General features: G+C 38.6%; 1 protein-coding gene across 1 annotated transcript in view; it reads left to right on the top strand.

Moving 5' to 3' along the window:
- The window catches only part of LOC127660236 (polypeptide N-acetylgalactosaminyltransferase 18-like), a 129,974-nt gene that overhangs the window by 87,737 nt on the left and 23,610 nt on the right, over window positions 1–18,627 (top strand). Inside the window, exons 7-9 of the mRNA XM_052150371.1 lie at window positions 4,429–4,614; window positions 7,238–7,375; window positions 16,325–16,420. Of these exons, the coding sequence (XP_052006331.1) occupies window positions 4,429–4,614; window positions 7,238–7,375; window positions 16,325–16,420 (420 nt within the window). The remainder of the gene's footprint in view (window positions 1–4,428; window positions 4,615–7,237; window positions 7,376–16,324; window positions 16,421–18,627) is intronic.

Raw genomic sequence — 18,627 nt, 5'->3', positions numbered from 1 at the left:
GGAAACAGGCGTTTCTCCATTGTAAAATAACGAGAGACATTAGTTAAGATGACCGTAAAAGCTTAAGTTGCAATGTTATCGGGAAACCCAGTCAATTTGAACATAATGTTGACTAGGGCTACAACTAATGATTATTTTGATAATCGATTAATCTAACGATTATTAGAACGACTATTCGACTATTGCAAAGATTAATCATTAGCTCTTAACAGATTATTCAGCCTGTGCCCCAATTAAAAAGGTTGGATTAAACATGCTTACTAACAATAAAGAGGACAAAATCATCTTTTAAAAATACTTATAAATGACATTCACTGAAATAAAGGGAAAAATACTTTTTATTACGTTTAATTAAAGTAAAGAAATGCACTGCAAAAATAATATTGTTATTGAGTTTTTTCTCTTGTTTTCCATTTAAAATTGTCTAAAAAACTAAATAAATTTACTTGAGAAGCAACATATAAGATATTTAGACTTGCTTTAAGAGAATGTATCTTAAATATAAGTGTATTTTTTATGTACGTGTATTTTGTCAATTGGTTACTTCTGCGAGTGCAGTAAAGACAAAGTATACTTATATTCAAGATCTATTCTCCAAAGCAAGCATAAATATCTTATATTCTGCTTCTCAGGTCAATGCATCTTTTTTAAAGGATTTATAGATATTTTAAAATATTTGTATTTTTAATATTATTTTCAACATTATCAGATAATAATTTTTTCTTCTGCTGTATAGCTGCTAAAGTAAATGTACATTGTTTTAAATTAGTTTTATATTTATATTTATATTGGAAAACAAGCCAAAACAAAATCAAATCAAAAATATATATTGTTGCAGTGTATAATGGGGCGAAGACTTCCTCTCTCACCTTCAATCCATCTTTAACTCACAAAAAACAAACACTCTCTTATTAATAAAGCTGCATATTGCCAATTTTCTTCACGATAAGAAATGCACAGTGACACATATATTATGATTCAATAAGTCATGAGCCATCACGTTATAATCTAGCTGCATTAAGTGTGCGCGCTCGAGTGATGAGCGTCTCTGTGACAAAGTGTGTATCAGCCGGGTGCAGTTTCAATCTCCCCCTTAGATCGGGACATTCGTACAACTCATAGAAGAGGCGCTAACCGTACATAGAAATGCCAGTTTCGGAGTTTGTAGTTAATTATATGACCTGTTTCCGTATTATTTGAACTTTAATAAAGCTATAATGCATTAAATATAACTGCATTTAAGATGTAACACCGGGATGTTTCCTTTAAAGAGCTCCGGCTCCGCTTATTCCACAACGAGAGTGCTTCTGTATTTACTTATTTGGTATTTTTTTATAATTCCCTTGTACTTAGTGATCTACATCATCTGAAGCTGTTTGGAAAGTTTAGGGTGCATCTGGATGGTGATCTGTGTAATTCTTCCTCTCCTCAGTCAGACGAGAGCTGCAGTGCTGCTCTCGTGCGTCATCATTACAGTTTAATGTGATCTCATGTTACGTTAAATGAGATCAATCGATGATTCGACAACGAAAATTGTCTATAATAGTGTGATTTGGATTTGAGCTGAAGATCTGTAACACTCTAAGCCCCATTCAAGCACCTCATAGAGCCCTTTAATTGAGCACTACCTGGGTCATGGCTGGTCATGAGATATACATTCATAAGGATTCTTGTTGAGGGAATCATGAGAGCTTCATCTCTCTCTCTCATTGTTAGATCGGGTGTCTTTCATCACTGCCACTCCTGCTCAGCTTCATAAAATACTTACCACATTCTTCATCTCTTCCTCTGGCTTCAAAGTGAAGTCCTGACATCTCATATGCTGAAGTCATACTGTTCAACAGACTGCGGTATATGAAATTTGGCTGACAAACTTAAAACCATAAAAATGTGGCTTGAAACTGCAGCTCTCCATTATGGTTTTAGCATGCTTTTTATTTATTTATTTTACTGTGAATGTAAGTAAGGTGCTTTATGGTTTAGACTAATCAGAAGGCCTGGAGTCCAGAGGGCCTTATACATTTACATTGAGTTATGTATTTTTTATTGTTGCTGCAAGAGCTTTTTGTCCTATAGGCAGATATGAAATAATGTGATATTGTTTCTGTTATAATTTTCTTTTGAGACCAGTCAATATTTGAAACATCCTTTATACAGTATTAAATCCCTACTCAGACACCTTTGGGTCTCATGGTGGTTCGGGCATTTTTAAAAGAATAATTAACCCAAGGTTGAAAATGTAATTCCACCCTCTAGGATTATCTATCTTATGAAGAACGCAAAAGGAGAAAATTTTATTAAAGGAATGTTCTGGGTTCAATACAAGTTAAGCTAAATCAACATCATTTGTGACAAAGTGTTTACTTTTTACTTGCCCCTCATTTATATATATATATATATATATATAAAAATGTGAATGGGGTCCATAAAGATTAAAATACAGATTCAAAAGTATAGCAACAAGACGTAAACTTTAGACATGTTAGCATGATTTTGGTGTGATAAAATCACTTATTAACCTTATCTGTGTAAAGTTATTTCCAAAACCAGGATTACAGAGTTTTGTAAGCAATTTGAACATACTAAAATCATGTTTACATGTATAATGTTTGCATCTAGTGGGAATACTTTAGAAATGGTGTGGAACATTCCTTTCTAGGAATAATTCCTCCAACAATTATAATTCTCCCATCATTTACTCACCCTTATGCCATCTCAAACTTTAATGACTTTCTTTATTCTGTGAAACACAAACAAATCTATTTTTGTGTTCATATCCATACAACGTAAGTCAATGGTCAAACACTTCAAAGCTCTAAAAAGGTGTAACCCGGACACACACACACAAGATGAGACAGTCACAATGTAAGTAAAAAGTACAAACGGGCAAATCCAGTGAAGAGTTGTCGAGGGAAGCGTACGGCCAAAAGCCGGGGAATCAAAGAGAGTAAAGGGGGCAAATCCGGGAGAGTAGTAGAGGGGAGCGAGGGTCAAAGCCGGGGTAAACAGGATCGAGAGGCGGGAAAACTAACAAAGGGAGTAGACAGGGGTACTAGGGGAACGAGGAGCTGGCAAGCTAAGGGGGTAATCAAGAGGAGGGCAAAACTAGACGAGACTAGCGGGGGGCAAAGATGCGGGAAACTAAACACAAACCTACCCCCGTGAAACGGATGTGCTGTGGTATTTATAGGGGAAGGTGCAGGTGTAAACAATGAAAGGTGATGAGACGAGTGCAGGTGAAACGAATAAAGGGGTGATTGAGACGAGTGCAGGTGGTCATAATGTTCTGGCCATAGGAGCGTGCATGTGAGCCCGAGGAGAGAGACCTGCTAACGAGCAGGAGATCTCGAGGGAGCAAAACGAGCGTGAGAGCTCGAGGGAGCAAAACGAGCGTGAGCTCGAGGGGGGCGGAACGAGCGTGCGAGCTCGAGGGGGCGGAACGAGCGTGCGAGCTCGAGGGGGCGGAACGAGCGTGCGAGCTTGAGGAGTGAGTGTGTGTGCGACGAAGCGGGGATGGGGCAGAGGAGCGGGGTTCGTGACAAAAGGACATAAAAGCTGCATATAAATAATCCATAAGACTCAAGTGGTTTAATCCATGTCTTATTAAGTGATACGATCGCTTTGGTAGAGAACGGACCAAAATGTACAATTTGAAGCTCGATACCATTTCCTCGCACTTGGCACATATGCAGAGCACATGCATAGTACTTTGTGCCTGTATCAAGAATGCTAGATCGATGAAGTGTAATCGAGCTTCAAATCATGACTGTGCCTAGAAGACTGCAGATGTCAAGATTTATAGTGAAAAAGGAGTTACATTTTGGTCTGTTCTCACCCCCAAACCTATCATAACGCTTCAGAAGACATGGGTTAAACTACACGAGTCGTATGGATCAGATTCCCAACCTTTTTTGCCCCCACAGCAACATCAATGAGGCTGAAGTACCACTTCATCGACACAAAAGCAAAGATGTGGTTACTTCATATAATTTAACATTAATATTGATTATTATTTATCAATATGTATTGATTTGATCAACCCAAAATAGACATCAAGGTTTTCACAAAAAAATTAATTGAATTTCAGATTGTTTCATCATCTGATAAATGACTAAATGTAAATGATGCATGTGTCACAGACTACTTTATTAATACTTTTAGGCCCTTTTTTATTTTATATTTCACTTTAAAGTGATTAACTATCAACTGCAATTTTATTGAAAAGACTTATGCCAGAATTTTCATTTTTGGATTAACTATTCCAGATGAGTAGAATTTTAGTCTTAGAGACACAGTGAACCAGGTAATCATACAAAAGTTCTGCTCCCCATCCATCTGTATCTTACCTAGAATGGTGACCTTTTGATTTCTCAGCATGAAAATGCTTCTTGATTGAATGCATGGTTCTTTGTATGTGCATATGTGTAGGTGTGGCAGTGCGGGGGAAGTGTGGAGGTGTTGCCCTGTGCTCGTATTGCCCATATCGAGCGTGCCCACAAGCCCTACACAGAGGATCTAACAACCCACGTACGCAGAAATGCTCTGAGAGTGGCTGAAGTATGGATGGATGAGTTTAAAAGCCACGTCTACATGGCATGGAACATTCCACAGGAGGTGAGATCTACTGTCTGCTTCATACCACTCAAAATCATGTTGACATTTACATATATTTATTTAGCTGACACTTTTACCAGAAGCAACTTACGAGCAAGAGGACATGCTAATCCAGAGATGGTTTGACAAAGCAACATTGATTTAAACTAATGATTTGGAAGGGAGTATGTTAAAGGAATATCAAGATCAAGTGACACCATTTGTGGCATAATAATATACCTAATATTATCTTGTAGAACAGAGATTTTATCACACTAAATTAACATGTATAATGTTTACGTCTTGTGTCTATACTTTTGAAACGTGGTGTATTTTTTTGTCTTTGTGTCACCGGTCTTACTCGACCCACCACGAGAGGAATTTGAACCACCGATCCCCAGCGTGGGAGTTGGACGCACTTGCAAGGAGGTTATAAAAGTCAAGGCGCCTATCCTCGGTTGCTAGTGCATCTCTTAAGGCCAGGAGAGTGATGTTTACACATTGCACAACTATCACGTACCAGCTGGCTACCGTTACACTCAACCCCCCCAAATTAAACTCCCATCTGTGTCATGGCACCAGTGTCACTGGTCCTACTCGACCCACCCCGAGCGAGATTCGAACCAGCAGTCCCCGGCATGAAAGTCGGCTTGGCTAGCAAGGATGCTATAAAAACCATGGCCCCTAGCCTTGCTAACTAGTGCATCTTTTAAGGCCAGGAGAGCTATTATGTACCAGCTGGCTACCGTTACATATAGACTGGCCCCATTTACTTCTGTTGTAAGTGCCTAACTGCAACCATAATTTTTGCTCTTAGACAAGTCGAAATCACACAATATGAAACCAGATCTAATGCATAAAACATTACTTGAATACTTCAATACACCTCTTCTATGCTGAATGTGTTTTCATTTACTGATTTCAAAGTCATTTTGATATTTTTTTCTGGGGCTTAAAGTATACAAATTGTAGTGTAACTTGTCCAGAGACAGTAAAAATAAACAAGTCTCATTAAAGTACTAGTGCAGAATAATCTTTTATAAATATATATTTAAAAAAAGCACTTTGTAAAACACCTTTCACCCCGTCTGCCGGCAGGTCATCCCCGTCTACCTGGATGAGGGAGGGGACAAGGGGAGGGAAACAGAAATAATAAAAAAAACACTGTAAAATGTAAACGAGAGGGAAAAGACCAATGCTGGGCAGCAGTGTGAGAGAGAGAGAGAGAGAGAGAGAGAGAGAAGAGAAAGAGAGAGAATTTTTTTTTTTTAAACGTACTCGCCAGTTCTCCAATACGCTGTAGCTTGTTCCTCGGCCACTCCTCCACCCTCTAACGGACGACAGCCGCGCCTCTCCGGGCAGATCGGAGGCAGTCCTCCAGCCCCTGGCGGACGGAATGCCCCACCGCGTTCTCGGAGAACAGAAGGGGTCTCCCCCGCTCCAGGCGGTCGGCAGCGAGCCCTTCCCCGCTCGCGGTCGGTAGTCTCAGACCCCACCACGTTTCAGTGGCTGGTAGGGGACTCCTTCGCCCCTGGCAGCGGCCCTGACCGCTCCAGGCGGTCGGTTAGGAGCCCCTTCTCCCCTCGCGGTCGGAGGCCGTCCTCCACTCCACATACAGATGGCCGCGGCTGCTCCGTTGGGGTGGACGGTAGTGGCGAGAATTCTACTACGGCGTATCCCTCCTCCTTCCCGGATTTCGGCACCAGAGCAACGTAGTTCGAAGGAAAGGAGGAGGCGAGAACTGGCTTGGCAATATAAATAATAGTTTTAATGATAAACTTAAAAAGACACAAACACACACGACGGACATGTCCGTAAACGATCTCTCTCTCCCACACTATCCTCTGCAGTCAGCCTTTATCCCTCTCGGAGGCTTGATTAGCCTGATAAGGGACCGGGTGTGTAGAATCATGACCCCAGCCTCCACCCTGCCACACACTCCTTGTTGGGAATAAAACTTACGATCAGTTTTGTCTCCCCAGCTCTTATTTCTTAAGTCGTGCATGTGCAAAATAGACCTGATTAAAATAGACCACAGAAAGCTTGTAGAAAAGTGATTAGAATGCATACTGAGAAATACAGCTGTTATTGTTATTGTCTGTTAAACAGCCATTACCTCATTTATAGTTCTCCAGCCCTCAGTCTGGCTTCCAACCATATGTTGCAGTGCTCCATTTATTTAGAGAGCTTTGGCCCTGCTCATGTATTTATCAGTGAGACAGCAATTGAGACCTAGTAAGAGCGGAAGGCGTGGTGAAATTGCTGTGATTCCCAGGACTAAGCTGAATGTTGAAAGGAAAAGGGAAATGGTTGAGGATGCATGAATAAAGACATGGTTTTATTGCTTTGAACAACATGAACTTAAGATGTTTTTTTTTATTTTTTTTTATTTCATCTCCAGTGGTATATGGAGGTCTTTGTTGTACTGTAATAAAACCGTACAATGAAATATGGCAAGTGATATATGTAGTCACGAAGACCCTCCCTATGAAATCTGAACACAAGTGGTCACAGGAGATGCATTTGGGACACAAGTTAATAACAGGTGTAAACAGCTATGTGTCTTTGTTGACTTTGTGATCGAATCGCCAGAGATGAATGTTTTAACCGTGCACAAATCGGGTTTGTTTTTGTGTGTCTTTAGGACTCAGGGATAGACATTGGTGACATCACAGAAAGGAAAGCGCTGAGGAAAAGACTGCAGTGTAAGACCTTCCGTTGGTATCTAGTGAACATTTACCCTGAGATGAGAATGTACACAGACACCATTGCATATGGAGTGGTGAGTATTAATGTTAACTAACTGTTATGAACTGGACACAATTGTAAATGCAAGAGCAACATAATAAACCACAAACAAAGAGCTCAAATACAGCACAAATAACTGTATATTTTGTCAGATTGATTCATTTCACAGAACAGTGATTTCTGGAATACAACTTCAGTTTGTAGTCTTAAAACACGGAAAGAGAATTTGCATTTTCAAGGCATTGGTTGCCTTGGGAGTTTTCAATTTAATTTTAGAATAGCTGTTTTTGATGGATAAGTAAAATAAGGTCTGTGTTTAACATTACTTGAGACTTTACATTTTGTTGTGCTATATAAACTGCACACAGTCATACTGCACCTCAAAGTGACACTTGTAGCACACTGCAGAAAATAATTTACTTTATTTGTATTTTTGTCTTGGATTAAATATCCAAACATTCTTAAAACAAGATAATTTAACTTGAAGCAAAATTACAAGATATTTTGTCGTGATTTTAGAGAAATAGAACAAAATGTAGTTACGTTTATGCTTATAAAAATAAAAACACTATTTGCCGTTGTGTTAAGGGAAAAAAACGTAACAAAATTTTGTTAGATTTCTCTGAAAACAACATTTAATATCTTATATCATTCTACTTCTAAAGTAATTTTTTATATATACATATATAAATATTAGGGCTGTCAATCGATACATTTTTTAATCGAATTAATTACATGGTGTCCCGATTAATTAATCGCATATACAAATATTTCACAAGAAAGCCCCTCATATAACAATAATTCAATAAATAATGATGAAATAATTATACATAGTTATCTTTAAATATTGAAAAAAAAATATACAAAATAAAAAATATTCAGATAATTAAAATGCATTACATTCTTGTGGCAGAAGAGTTAATCATTTATAAGACAATACAAAAAGCTGCTTTAGAATACAATGTATTGTTTACTACCATATTATTGATCATAAGTCAATCATTGGCATACAGTTCACAACAATCCATTACACAAGTGAATTTGTCAATCAGTTCGAGATTTATTATGAGGGCTTGTTTGAGGACCCATCAATGTACACCTGCATTAGACATACTTGTGTTTAATACTTAGAACACATCTTGAGATCTCTTAGTTCGAATTTGCGCTCCATCAAGTGTTTTGAACGCAAGAACGTGACGCATGTTTTGTTGTGTCGTCTGCTGAAGGGTTGTTTTGTTCACTGTATAAACTGTGTATTGCCATACAGCTGAAGTTTCACTTACTGCCCTCTGGAGTAAACAGGTGGTACTACAAGATTGCATTTCTCGGGAATCTTCCTTATTATGGTCCGGGGGCATTGCAATTAATTCAGTAAAAAATTAATCGCACTGAATTAATGCGTTAAATTGACAGCCCTAATATATATATATATATATATATATATATATATATATATATATATATACAGTGTTCCAAAATTTACAGTATTTCATAGTAGAATATATGTCAAAATATTAAGGAAAATTGTATTCCTCATTACATGACCCCTTTAAGGATGTTTAGATATTTTTACTGAAAAATAAGACAAAATTACTCTGCGGTAATGCAGAGTTTTTAAAAACATACATTGCTAATAAGTTGCTAGATAAGGAGTACATCTACCGCAATGGCTGAGTTTAAGTGTTTGGCGAATTGGTCAACTGTTGAACAACCTGAAATTTAACTTTTCGTTTTTTCAGTTAAAATCTTGACATCCATTCCGAGTTAATGAGCGCTATGAGAGAGTGTTCATGCAAGAATTTGCATTGTTTTTAGCATTAAATAGACATCGATATGTACACTTTAAAATGACTTACATTTATGGAACTGGACTACTTTCAGTGGTGGACAGTAACAAAGTAAATGTAATTCGTTACGGTACTTAAGTAGTTTTTTTGCGTATCTGTACTTTACTGAAGTATTTAAATTTGGGGAGACTTTTACTTTAACTCCACTACATTTCAAAGTCAAATATCTTACTTTTTACTCTACTACATTTTCAAAATCAGTCGTTCCTTTTTATTTATGAGTGGATAAAAACGTAATTGGTCAAACGAGCCACCAATCACAGTACAGTGCGCGGCATCTACTAAGCGCGAACCAGGGGTGCGTTTCCCAAAAGCATCGTTAGCCAACTATGGTCGCAAGTTCCGTCGTTATCATCATAGTTCAACGAGTCGGTGTTTCCCGAAACCATCGTTCCAACGCACATTCCCAAACAGCATCGCAGAGTTGTGTGGTTGGAACGACAGCTCTCGACCTGTGGTTAGAAGCAGAGTTTCTTGTTATTATAACATGTGGGCTTAATAAATTATTATCTTGAGCCAAATAAGCAAGATGACATTCAGTACAATCAGTATCTTTTATTTAGAAGACATACAAATGTACTTTATGTCTTTTAGTTTGTCAATAGATTTAAAGCACCGTTTTTGAAGAGTGCGCATGTGTGAACGTGCTCTAGTGCGTAAGAACGAGCCTGATGATTGAATCTGGAAATAAAGCAAATAACTGAGAAAAATATGAGATAGTCCTCAGATGACATGTCCGTAATTTATAGCAAAACATCTAGCATTAATTCGATCGCAAACAGATTCATTAAAAGTAGTTTTTACTCCACCACATGTGTGACATCATTAACCAACGTGGTTGAACAACCAATTTGCGACAATACGGTTTCGGGAAACAGTCGTGACTAGCAAGTTGATTTCTTCAACAGTGCATCGTACTACGGTAGTGGAGCAGCAAGTTACGTCGTTGTACGGGAAATGCACCCCAGAGCCGTTAAATATGAGAGTTGCGAACATAGACGGTTGCAACAGTGATCTCGCCGCCGCGCGGTCACGTGATTCGTGTAGCTCTCAATAGTTCCAAACAAATTGTGTTGCCAATGATTTTAAGCGGGGCAGAGAGCAGCAGCTATTATTGCAGCAATTATCGGTAAATATTGACGCATAATGTACATTGCTTATTATGTTGACACTAAAATGACTTGCATATAATAGCATTTTTTTTCTGGGGAGTAGCAGAAACACTGCATTAATACCTTTTTGTGTTTAATTTTGGTGGGAAATTGGTTGCTCCCATAACATAGAATATATATATATATATATATATATATATATATATATATATATATATATGTGTGTGTGTGCTAGCGTGTGCGTGTGTGTATGTATATATTTAATGGCGTTGTGCAGGTTTATGTGAGTGTATCATAACATTAGGATGTTAATAATTATGACCATAGACACTTGAGAAAAATATATACAGTAAATACTGTAAATGTATTATACCTTATGGGAACAGTACCCTTCCCTCCAAAATTAAACACACAAAAAATGTATTCAATTCAAATATATATACAGTGAGGAAAATAAGTATTTGAACACCCTGCTATTTTGCAAGTTCTCCCACTTGGAAATCATGGAGGGGTCTGAAATTGTCATCGTAGGTGCATGTCCACTGTGAGAGACATAATCTAAAAAAAAAATCCAGAAATCACAATGTATGATTTTTTAACTATTTATTTGTATGATACAGCTGCAAATAAGTATTTGAACACCTGTCTATCAGCTAGAATTCTGACCCTCAAAGACCTGTTAGTCTGCCTTTAAAATGTCCACCTCCACTCCATTTATTATCCTAAATTAGATGCACCTGTTTGAGGTCGTTAGCTGCATAAAGACACCTGTCCACCCCATACATTCAGTAAGAATCCAACTACTAACATGGCCAAGACCAAAGAGCTGTCCAAAGACACTAGAGACAAAATTGTACACCTCCACAAGGCTGGAAAGGGCTACGGGGAAATTGCCAAGCAGCTTGGTGAAAAAAGGTCCACTGTTGGAGCAATCATTAGAAAATGGAAGAAGCTAAACATGACTGTCAACCTCCCTCGGACTGGGGCTCCATGCAAGATCTCACCTTGTGGGGTCTCAATGATCCTAAGAAAGGTGAGAAATCAGCCCAGAACTACACGGGAGGAGCTGGTCAATGACCTGAAAAGAGCTGGGACCACCGTTTCCAAGGTTACTGTTGGTAATACACTAAGACGTCACGGTTTGAAATCATGCATGGCACGGAAGGTTCCCCTGCTTAAACCAGCACATGTCAAGGCCCGTCTTAAGTTTGCCAATGACCATTTGGATGATCCAGAGGAGTCATGGGAGAAAGTCATGTGGTCAGATGAGACCAAAATAGAACTTTTTGGTCATAATTCCACTAACCGTGTTTGGAGGAAGAAGAATGATGAGTACCATCCCAAGAACACCATCCGGCTTTGGGGGTGTTTTTCTGCACATGGGACAGGGCGACTGCACTGTATTAAGGAGAGGATGACCAGGGCCATGTATTGCGAGATTTTGGGGAACAACCTCCTTCCCTCAGTTAGAGCGTTGAAGATGGGTCAAGGCTGGGTCTTCCAACATGACAATGACCCGAAGCGCACAGCCAGGATAACCAAGGAGTGGCTCTGTAAGAAGCATATCAAGGTTCTGGCGTGGCCTAGCCAGTCTCCAGACCTAAACCCAATAGAGAATCTTTGGAGGGAGCTCAAACTCCGTGTTTCTCAGTGACAGCCCAGAAACCTGACTGATCTAGAGAAGATCTGTGTGGAGGAGTGGGCCAAAATCCCTCCTGCAGTGTGTGCAAACCTGGTGAAAAACTACAGAAAACTTTTGACCTCTGTAATTGCAAACAAAGGCTACTGTACCAAATATTAACATTGATTTTCTCAGGTGTTCAAATACTTATTTGCAGCTGTATCATACAAATAAATAGTTAAAGAAAATCATACATTGGGATTTCTGGATTTTTTTTTTTAGATTATGTCTCTCACAGTGGACATGCACCTACGATGACAGTTTCAGACCCCTCCATGATTTCCAAGTGGGAGAACTTGCAAAATAGCAGGGTGTTCAAATACTTATTTTCCTCACTGTATATATATATATATATATATATATATATATATATATATATATATATATATATATATATATATATATATATATATATATATATATACACACACATCTGACTAATTAATGTCATTTTATTAATAGATTGGTGTGCCAAGAGTGACATTAGTCTTCATGTAAACTGAGTTAAGCAAGAGTCTTGTGACAAATTATAATAGGACATTATGGCCATAAAAAATCATAGTACTTGGATACTTAAGTACATTTGAAGGCAAATACTTTAGTACTTTTACTCAAGTGAATGTTTAAAGGCAGCACTTCTACTTTTACTTGAGTAATATTTTACCTTGAGTATCTTTACTTTAACTCAAGTACATGGTATGTGTACTTCGTCCACCACTGACTACTTTAATGATATTTTTGAGTAAATGGTAAATGGTCTGCACTTATATAGCACCTTTTTAACCTTAACATTATTCAAAGCGCTTTACAATGTGTCCCAATCACCCATTCACACACACATTCATACACCAATGGCGGCAGAGCTGCCATGCAAGGTGCTAGCCTGCCATTGGGAGCAACTTGGGGTTCAGTGTCTTGCCCAAGGACATTTCGGCATGTGGAGTCATGTGGGCCGGGATTCGAACCACCAACCCTGTGATTAGTGGCTGACCCCCTCTACCAACTGAGCCCTGATAATATGAGTCCTTTTTTAAGCTTTAAAATGAGGCACTATCCACTGCCATTATTTTGAAAGTATGACATGTGATGCTCATTAAAACGGTCATATTGGTTTTGAATGACATTATGTTGAGTAATTATGACAGAATTTTCATTTTGGGTGAACTATTCCTTTAACAACAAATCTTAGTTTACTTATACTTCAAAAACTGCTATTCTAAAACCCATTGGAAAGTCCAGAGGAAACCCACGGTGAATTAGCCTTCCAGTTTGGCCTACAAATGTACGTTATGGCTGAACAACTCTATTGTGTTGTGAAAAGTCTAATCCAGTCCAGAGCAGTGGTGGTAGCAAGACAGTCTCTCTCTCTCTCTCTCTCTTTCTCTCTAGCTCTCTCCACACAGCTAATGCTTTAACTGCTATTCCTGTGAGTGCTGAATAAGCGACAGGCTTTTGTCAATGCCCACATATTCTACCGTTGAGGCTGGATTTGTGAGCAGCAGCTTGCCATGTGTAAAACCCACTCACTGTTCCGTCTGAAGCATCTGAAAAGGATTTTCCAAATTGCTTGACAAAGTGATGCCTGCACTGGTAGTCTCTGATGTGTAGCACACCCATACTGTTTATATTAGCCATGCATGTCAAGTCCAAACAATTCATTCCCTTATTTCCCACTAGACAAAATAATAATGCACTTGACTCAATATTGATGAAGAAACAAGCTGTTGCTGGAGGTGTAGTGCTCATCCTGTGCATATGTGTTTTCAGAGACGCAATTTAAAAACTGTGGAAATTAGGTCAGCCTTATTGAAATGAATTCCGGGAGTAAAGGGCTCAGAAATAGCTCTCGTCCTCATTACTTTATTCTGACTGACTGCATTTGATGAGCCTTTCAATCACTTTGACAAGAAATTCAGCACACGGTAATAAAAAGCACAGTAGTGTTCAAGCGAATCCAGCAGAAAATGCCACAACAGAGATTAGATCTACGGAAGTGCTCTGCAAGAAAGTCTATTGTCACTGATACAAACAGGCTTGTGTTTTAACGTTATTTTCACTCAATTTAACAGTTAAAATAAACCCCTAAACCTACAGAGAATTTGTATTTATTTTTTGAGGCTCTGCGTAAAGTAACTTAGTCTCATAGAATAAACGTTACTATAGTGTTAAATATTTATTTGGTGAAGTCAATACTATGGGGCTTTTCCACTGCACGGTACAACTGTACTCAACTCGACTCTGCATGCTTTTTTGGGGTTTTCCACTGTGGACAGTACCTGGTACCTGACTTTTTTTTTAGTACCACCTCGGTCGAGGTTCCAAGCGAGCCGATACTAAATGTGACGTCAAAATCCTGCAGATCACTGATTGGTCAGGGAGACTTGTCACTACCAGCTTCACTGGATTTCCGGCACGCAACATCAACACGCTTGTTTAAAGTTAGTAACAGCGATAACAGTATAATTTCTTCACGTGACTTTCGAATTGTGAAAAAAGAAATGGCTGTTGCGCAAAACAACGCCGTGGTCAATAAACGAGGTGCAGACGGTCCACTCGTTAGCGATGAGCAAAATTAAAAAGTCTCTCAGGAAGTGTATCAGCTGTTTCACCATATGCTACCACCGGATCTACCAACAGTGTAGGGAAAAGGTTACAAAAATTAAGTGACTACAGAACCATCAAGGAAAAGTGGAAGTGGTTCGACCAAATGGAAGCTATCTAATCCGGCGAACAATGTGAGTCCACGATGGAGGATGGTAAATTTTGTTGCGTTTACTGTATACGTTAAATCTTTAGTTGACCAGCTACTGGAAAGCTTGCTTTTAAAACAACCAGGCCAATTTAACTGTTACACTTGTGTAAAATCACCATGCAACAACTGCTTTATGCAGCACAATGAGCCAGTAGCTAACAGCTAGCGCTCGTATTATTGTTTTGGTCAGTTTGTATCATGTTTAAAAGATGTCACGGCAGCAGAGGCGGCGCAACTATGACGATCAGCCTATAATCCCACCCACGTTGAGATGGCACTAAACTGCAGTGAAAATGCAAGCTCAGAAACTTATAGCAAGTAGAGTTGTGGCGAGTCGAACCGTAACATGCAGTGGAAAAGTGCCACTAGAGGTACTACAACAACTGTGTTTTATTCACTTTCACAAAAACACCCTGCTTTGTTGTGATATCAAAACACTTTTACTCTAACGCATAATTTGAAAAACAATACTATTTTAACGCTTGCAATACAGACCCACCTACATTTGCACACTTATTCCAATGCAATAATCTTCCGCGGTAGTTCACCTGATAGAGTGTTGGACTTTGGACTCTGAGACCAAACCTCAAGCCCAGCCAAGGATGTTCGAAAGTGAAAACGAAGCGAAGCGAATCTGTCATAGATGCGACACAATATGATTTGGTTGCTTCAGTAAATGTGCATCGTTTAGGTTTAGGTTAAGGATGTCTTTTTTGTTCACCTCTTATTTATCATCATGAACACTAGCGGTTGGGTTTAGGTGTTGGTTTAGGGTAAGGATGTCTGTTATCTTTTTGAACACCATTGGTTAGGTTTAGATTAAAGTTTTAGGTTAGGGAGGTACAGTTGACTCATTTAAAGATGCATCTAAACCACATCTGATTACAACATAATTTCACTCGCTTTTGTTTTGCAAAAACTGTTGCCATTGTCACGCGAATAGGCTGCCGTAAAATCATTTTACCGATAAGCACTTCAGTGGTAAAATCAGGTAACTTACTACAGTGAGTTCAAGTCATTTGTGGAAAATAGTATGTGACAGTGAATCATACTTTGGCTGAAATATAATTTAGATGATTCATGTGTATGAATCCATAAGCATACACTTATGAAAATGATGTTTTTAATGAGAAGCTGTTTAGAAAAAGAGAACTGAACCACATTATGGCTGCTTGAGAAACAGCCTTGGGTTTTACCTGATGTGTATTCTGCTTCAGATGAGTTGTGTGATTTTTTTTTTTTCAATGTTAATATATTTTTTTCAAATCCCTGCTTAATATGCAGAGACAACTATACAAAAGCCATTTTTGGGTTGATTTCTCCGAAAAGTGTAAACACTGTGGCTCTGTGGCAGTTTCAACACATTCATCTGGTTGTTTGAGATTTCTAACCAGTCTGAAACAGTAACATTGGCTCAACCAATGGCGTTAGATTGGGGGCGGGACTATCTGTTTGGGTGATTAATGGAAAATGGAGCGGGTGTTCAGGAAACTTTTAATTCTCATCTATGCAAAAGCAAAAATATGTCATCATGCACGTGATTGAAGATGTCTAAATTCTCTTAAGCTGATATGCATCATGTTTCTCTCAGCTAAGGAACTCTCTGAAGAATGACTTGTGTCTTGATCAAGGGCCAGAAACTGACAACATTCCCATCCTTTACCTCTGTCATGGTATGACACCTCAGGTGAGATACCTTTCTCTCTCTCACTCATTTTTTTCCCTCTACACATGCATCAGTGGAATGTGGTTCAATGAGTTACATTGTATAAGTAGCTATTGTAATGGTTTAACAAAGAGTTAGAGAAATTTAACACTGTTGTAAAGTAGTTCTTTTTAAGTAAGAAATGGTGTATAGTCTGTCAGTCTTTATTCGCAAAATAAACACGGCATGGTGATCAGGACCCCGATGTAAAGCAGAGAGGTTTTGCATTGCTCTGGCTGACTATACATTATCCCACTTAGTATATAGCTACTTAATAAATAGTTAAAAGGACATGAAATATTGATTTGAGTTTAAATTAGTTTATTAAGTGTGAAGAAAGCGACCACGGAGAGATAAGAGGGGCATGAATCTAGCACAGCTATAATATATAGAAAATCGGTTGCCTGGGACAGTCAAGTACAGTTATGCAAATATCCAATGGAGCGAATAACAACAGTTTTTACATGGCTCACTAGGATGCTTAATTCTGAATGGTTAATCACACCATCCGTCGGTGAGATATTTCTGTATAGTGACTGCACATCCGGGTACAAAGTGATATCAGACGGGTCAATGCGAGTCATCTATCCTACTTCTCGTATCACTCTGCAATCTCTACAAGTAAGCTAATAGAATAATTTCAAATATAAATTTCAAGTCCACTTATTTATTTAGCAAATAGACATCCAAGCGGAGTAACAAGTAGTCAGATATAAACACCAACAGAACTAACTCAAACTAGGGGTTGAATTTAGCTTTTTCTGGAAACTCGTGTTTTTCTTATAGCATAAAAACTTAAACATAAAAAAGATTGAATACATTCATAATTATATAAAAAAAATGTAATGCGATTAATCATGCCTCCTGACCCATACGTATATTCCGTAATAAAAGTATGTTTTTTTCCTACCATCAAAACAATTAAAGCTTAACGTGCATGCACTTTTGTGTTTTTGTGAGCCGTGAACACAACATCACCGTGCAGCTGGGTCCAACTACAGTTTCGCCTTCCAAAACGAAATCTAGGGGTAACCATTGATGATGAGCTAAATTTCACAGACCACATTTCAAAAACTGCAAGATCATGTAGATTTACACTCTACAATATCAGGAAGATAAGACCCTTCCTCTCTGTACATGCCACACAACTGCTCGTTCAGTCCCTTGTCATAACTAGACTGGACTACTGTAACGCTCTCATTGCAGGCCTTCCTACATGTGCTATTAGACCCCTGCAAATGATCCAGAATGCAGCAGCACGTCTGGTCTTTAATGAACCTAAGAGAGCACGTTACACCTCTCTTTGTCTCTCTCCACTGGCTGCCGGTTCATGCACGTATTAAATTCAAGGCCCTGATGCTGGCATATAAAACAGTCACTGGGTCTGCTCCAGCATACCTAAAAACATTTATGCAGAGCTACGTTCCCACCAGAAGCCTGCGGTCGGCTAAGGAACGTCGCCTTGTCGTACCAAAACAAAGAGGCACCAAAACACTTTCCCGGACTTCCAGTTTCATCATACCACGGTGGTGGAATGACCTTCCCAACTCAATCCGGGAAGCTAACTCACTCTCTATCTTCAAAAAACGGCTAAAAACACATCTTTTCCAAAAGCACTTAACCGTTCACTAAAAAAAAAAAAATAATTTTTTACATTTCTTGTTGCACTTAAATCTGATTTGTATACTATTCTGATGATAGTGAAACTTTGTAATATGGCACTTTTTGTACCACTGTCTCCCTAAGATGATTCGCTGATGTTCTTCCTCTTTTGTAAGTCGCTTTGGATAAAAGCGTCTGCCAAATGAGTAAATGTAAATGTGTCAGTAGGGGGCAGTAAGTACGCCTCAGTAAACCTCACAAGCAGTGCAGATGCGTTGTTGACAGCTGGACGAAGCACAAATGCAGAGGTCTGAAGATGCAATTTTCAAAGTTTTAGCCAGTGGTTCTCAAATGTATTTGGTCACGCCCCCCTTTGAAACAACAAAAATCCATTGCACGTAAAAAAGTTTTATGTAAAAATACTATTAAAACTGAATGAATGAACCTCACAATGACTACACTGTTCTATTATTTTGTGTGTACTTTTTGAATTACAAAAATACATAAAACATTTTAATCATGCATAAACACTTTCAAACCATACAAATACAGAAGGAAAAATAAGTAAATAAAAAGTGATACTGCTG

The sequence above is a fragment of the Xyrauchen texanus genome, chromosome 2 (genome assembly GCF_025860055.1).
Source record: "Xyrauchen texanus isolate HMW12.3.18 chromosome 2, RBS_HiC_50CHRs, whole genome shotgun sequence".
Lineage (NCBI taxonomy): Eukaryota > Metazoa > Chordata > Actinopteri > Cypriniformes > Catostomidae > Xyrauchen > Xyrauchen texanus.
Note: the sequence above shows the minus strand (reverse complement) of the source record. Positions and strands in the feature narration are given on the sequence as shown.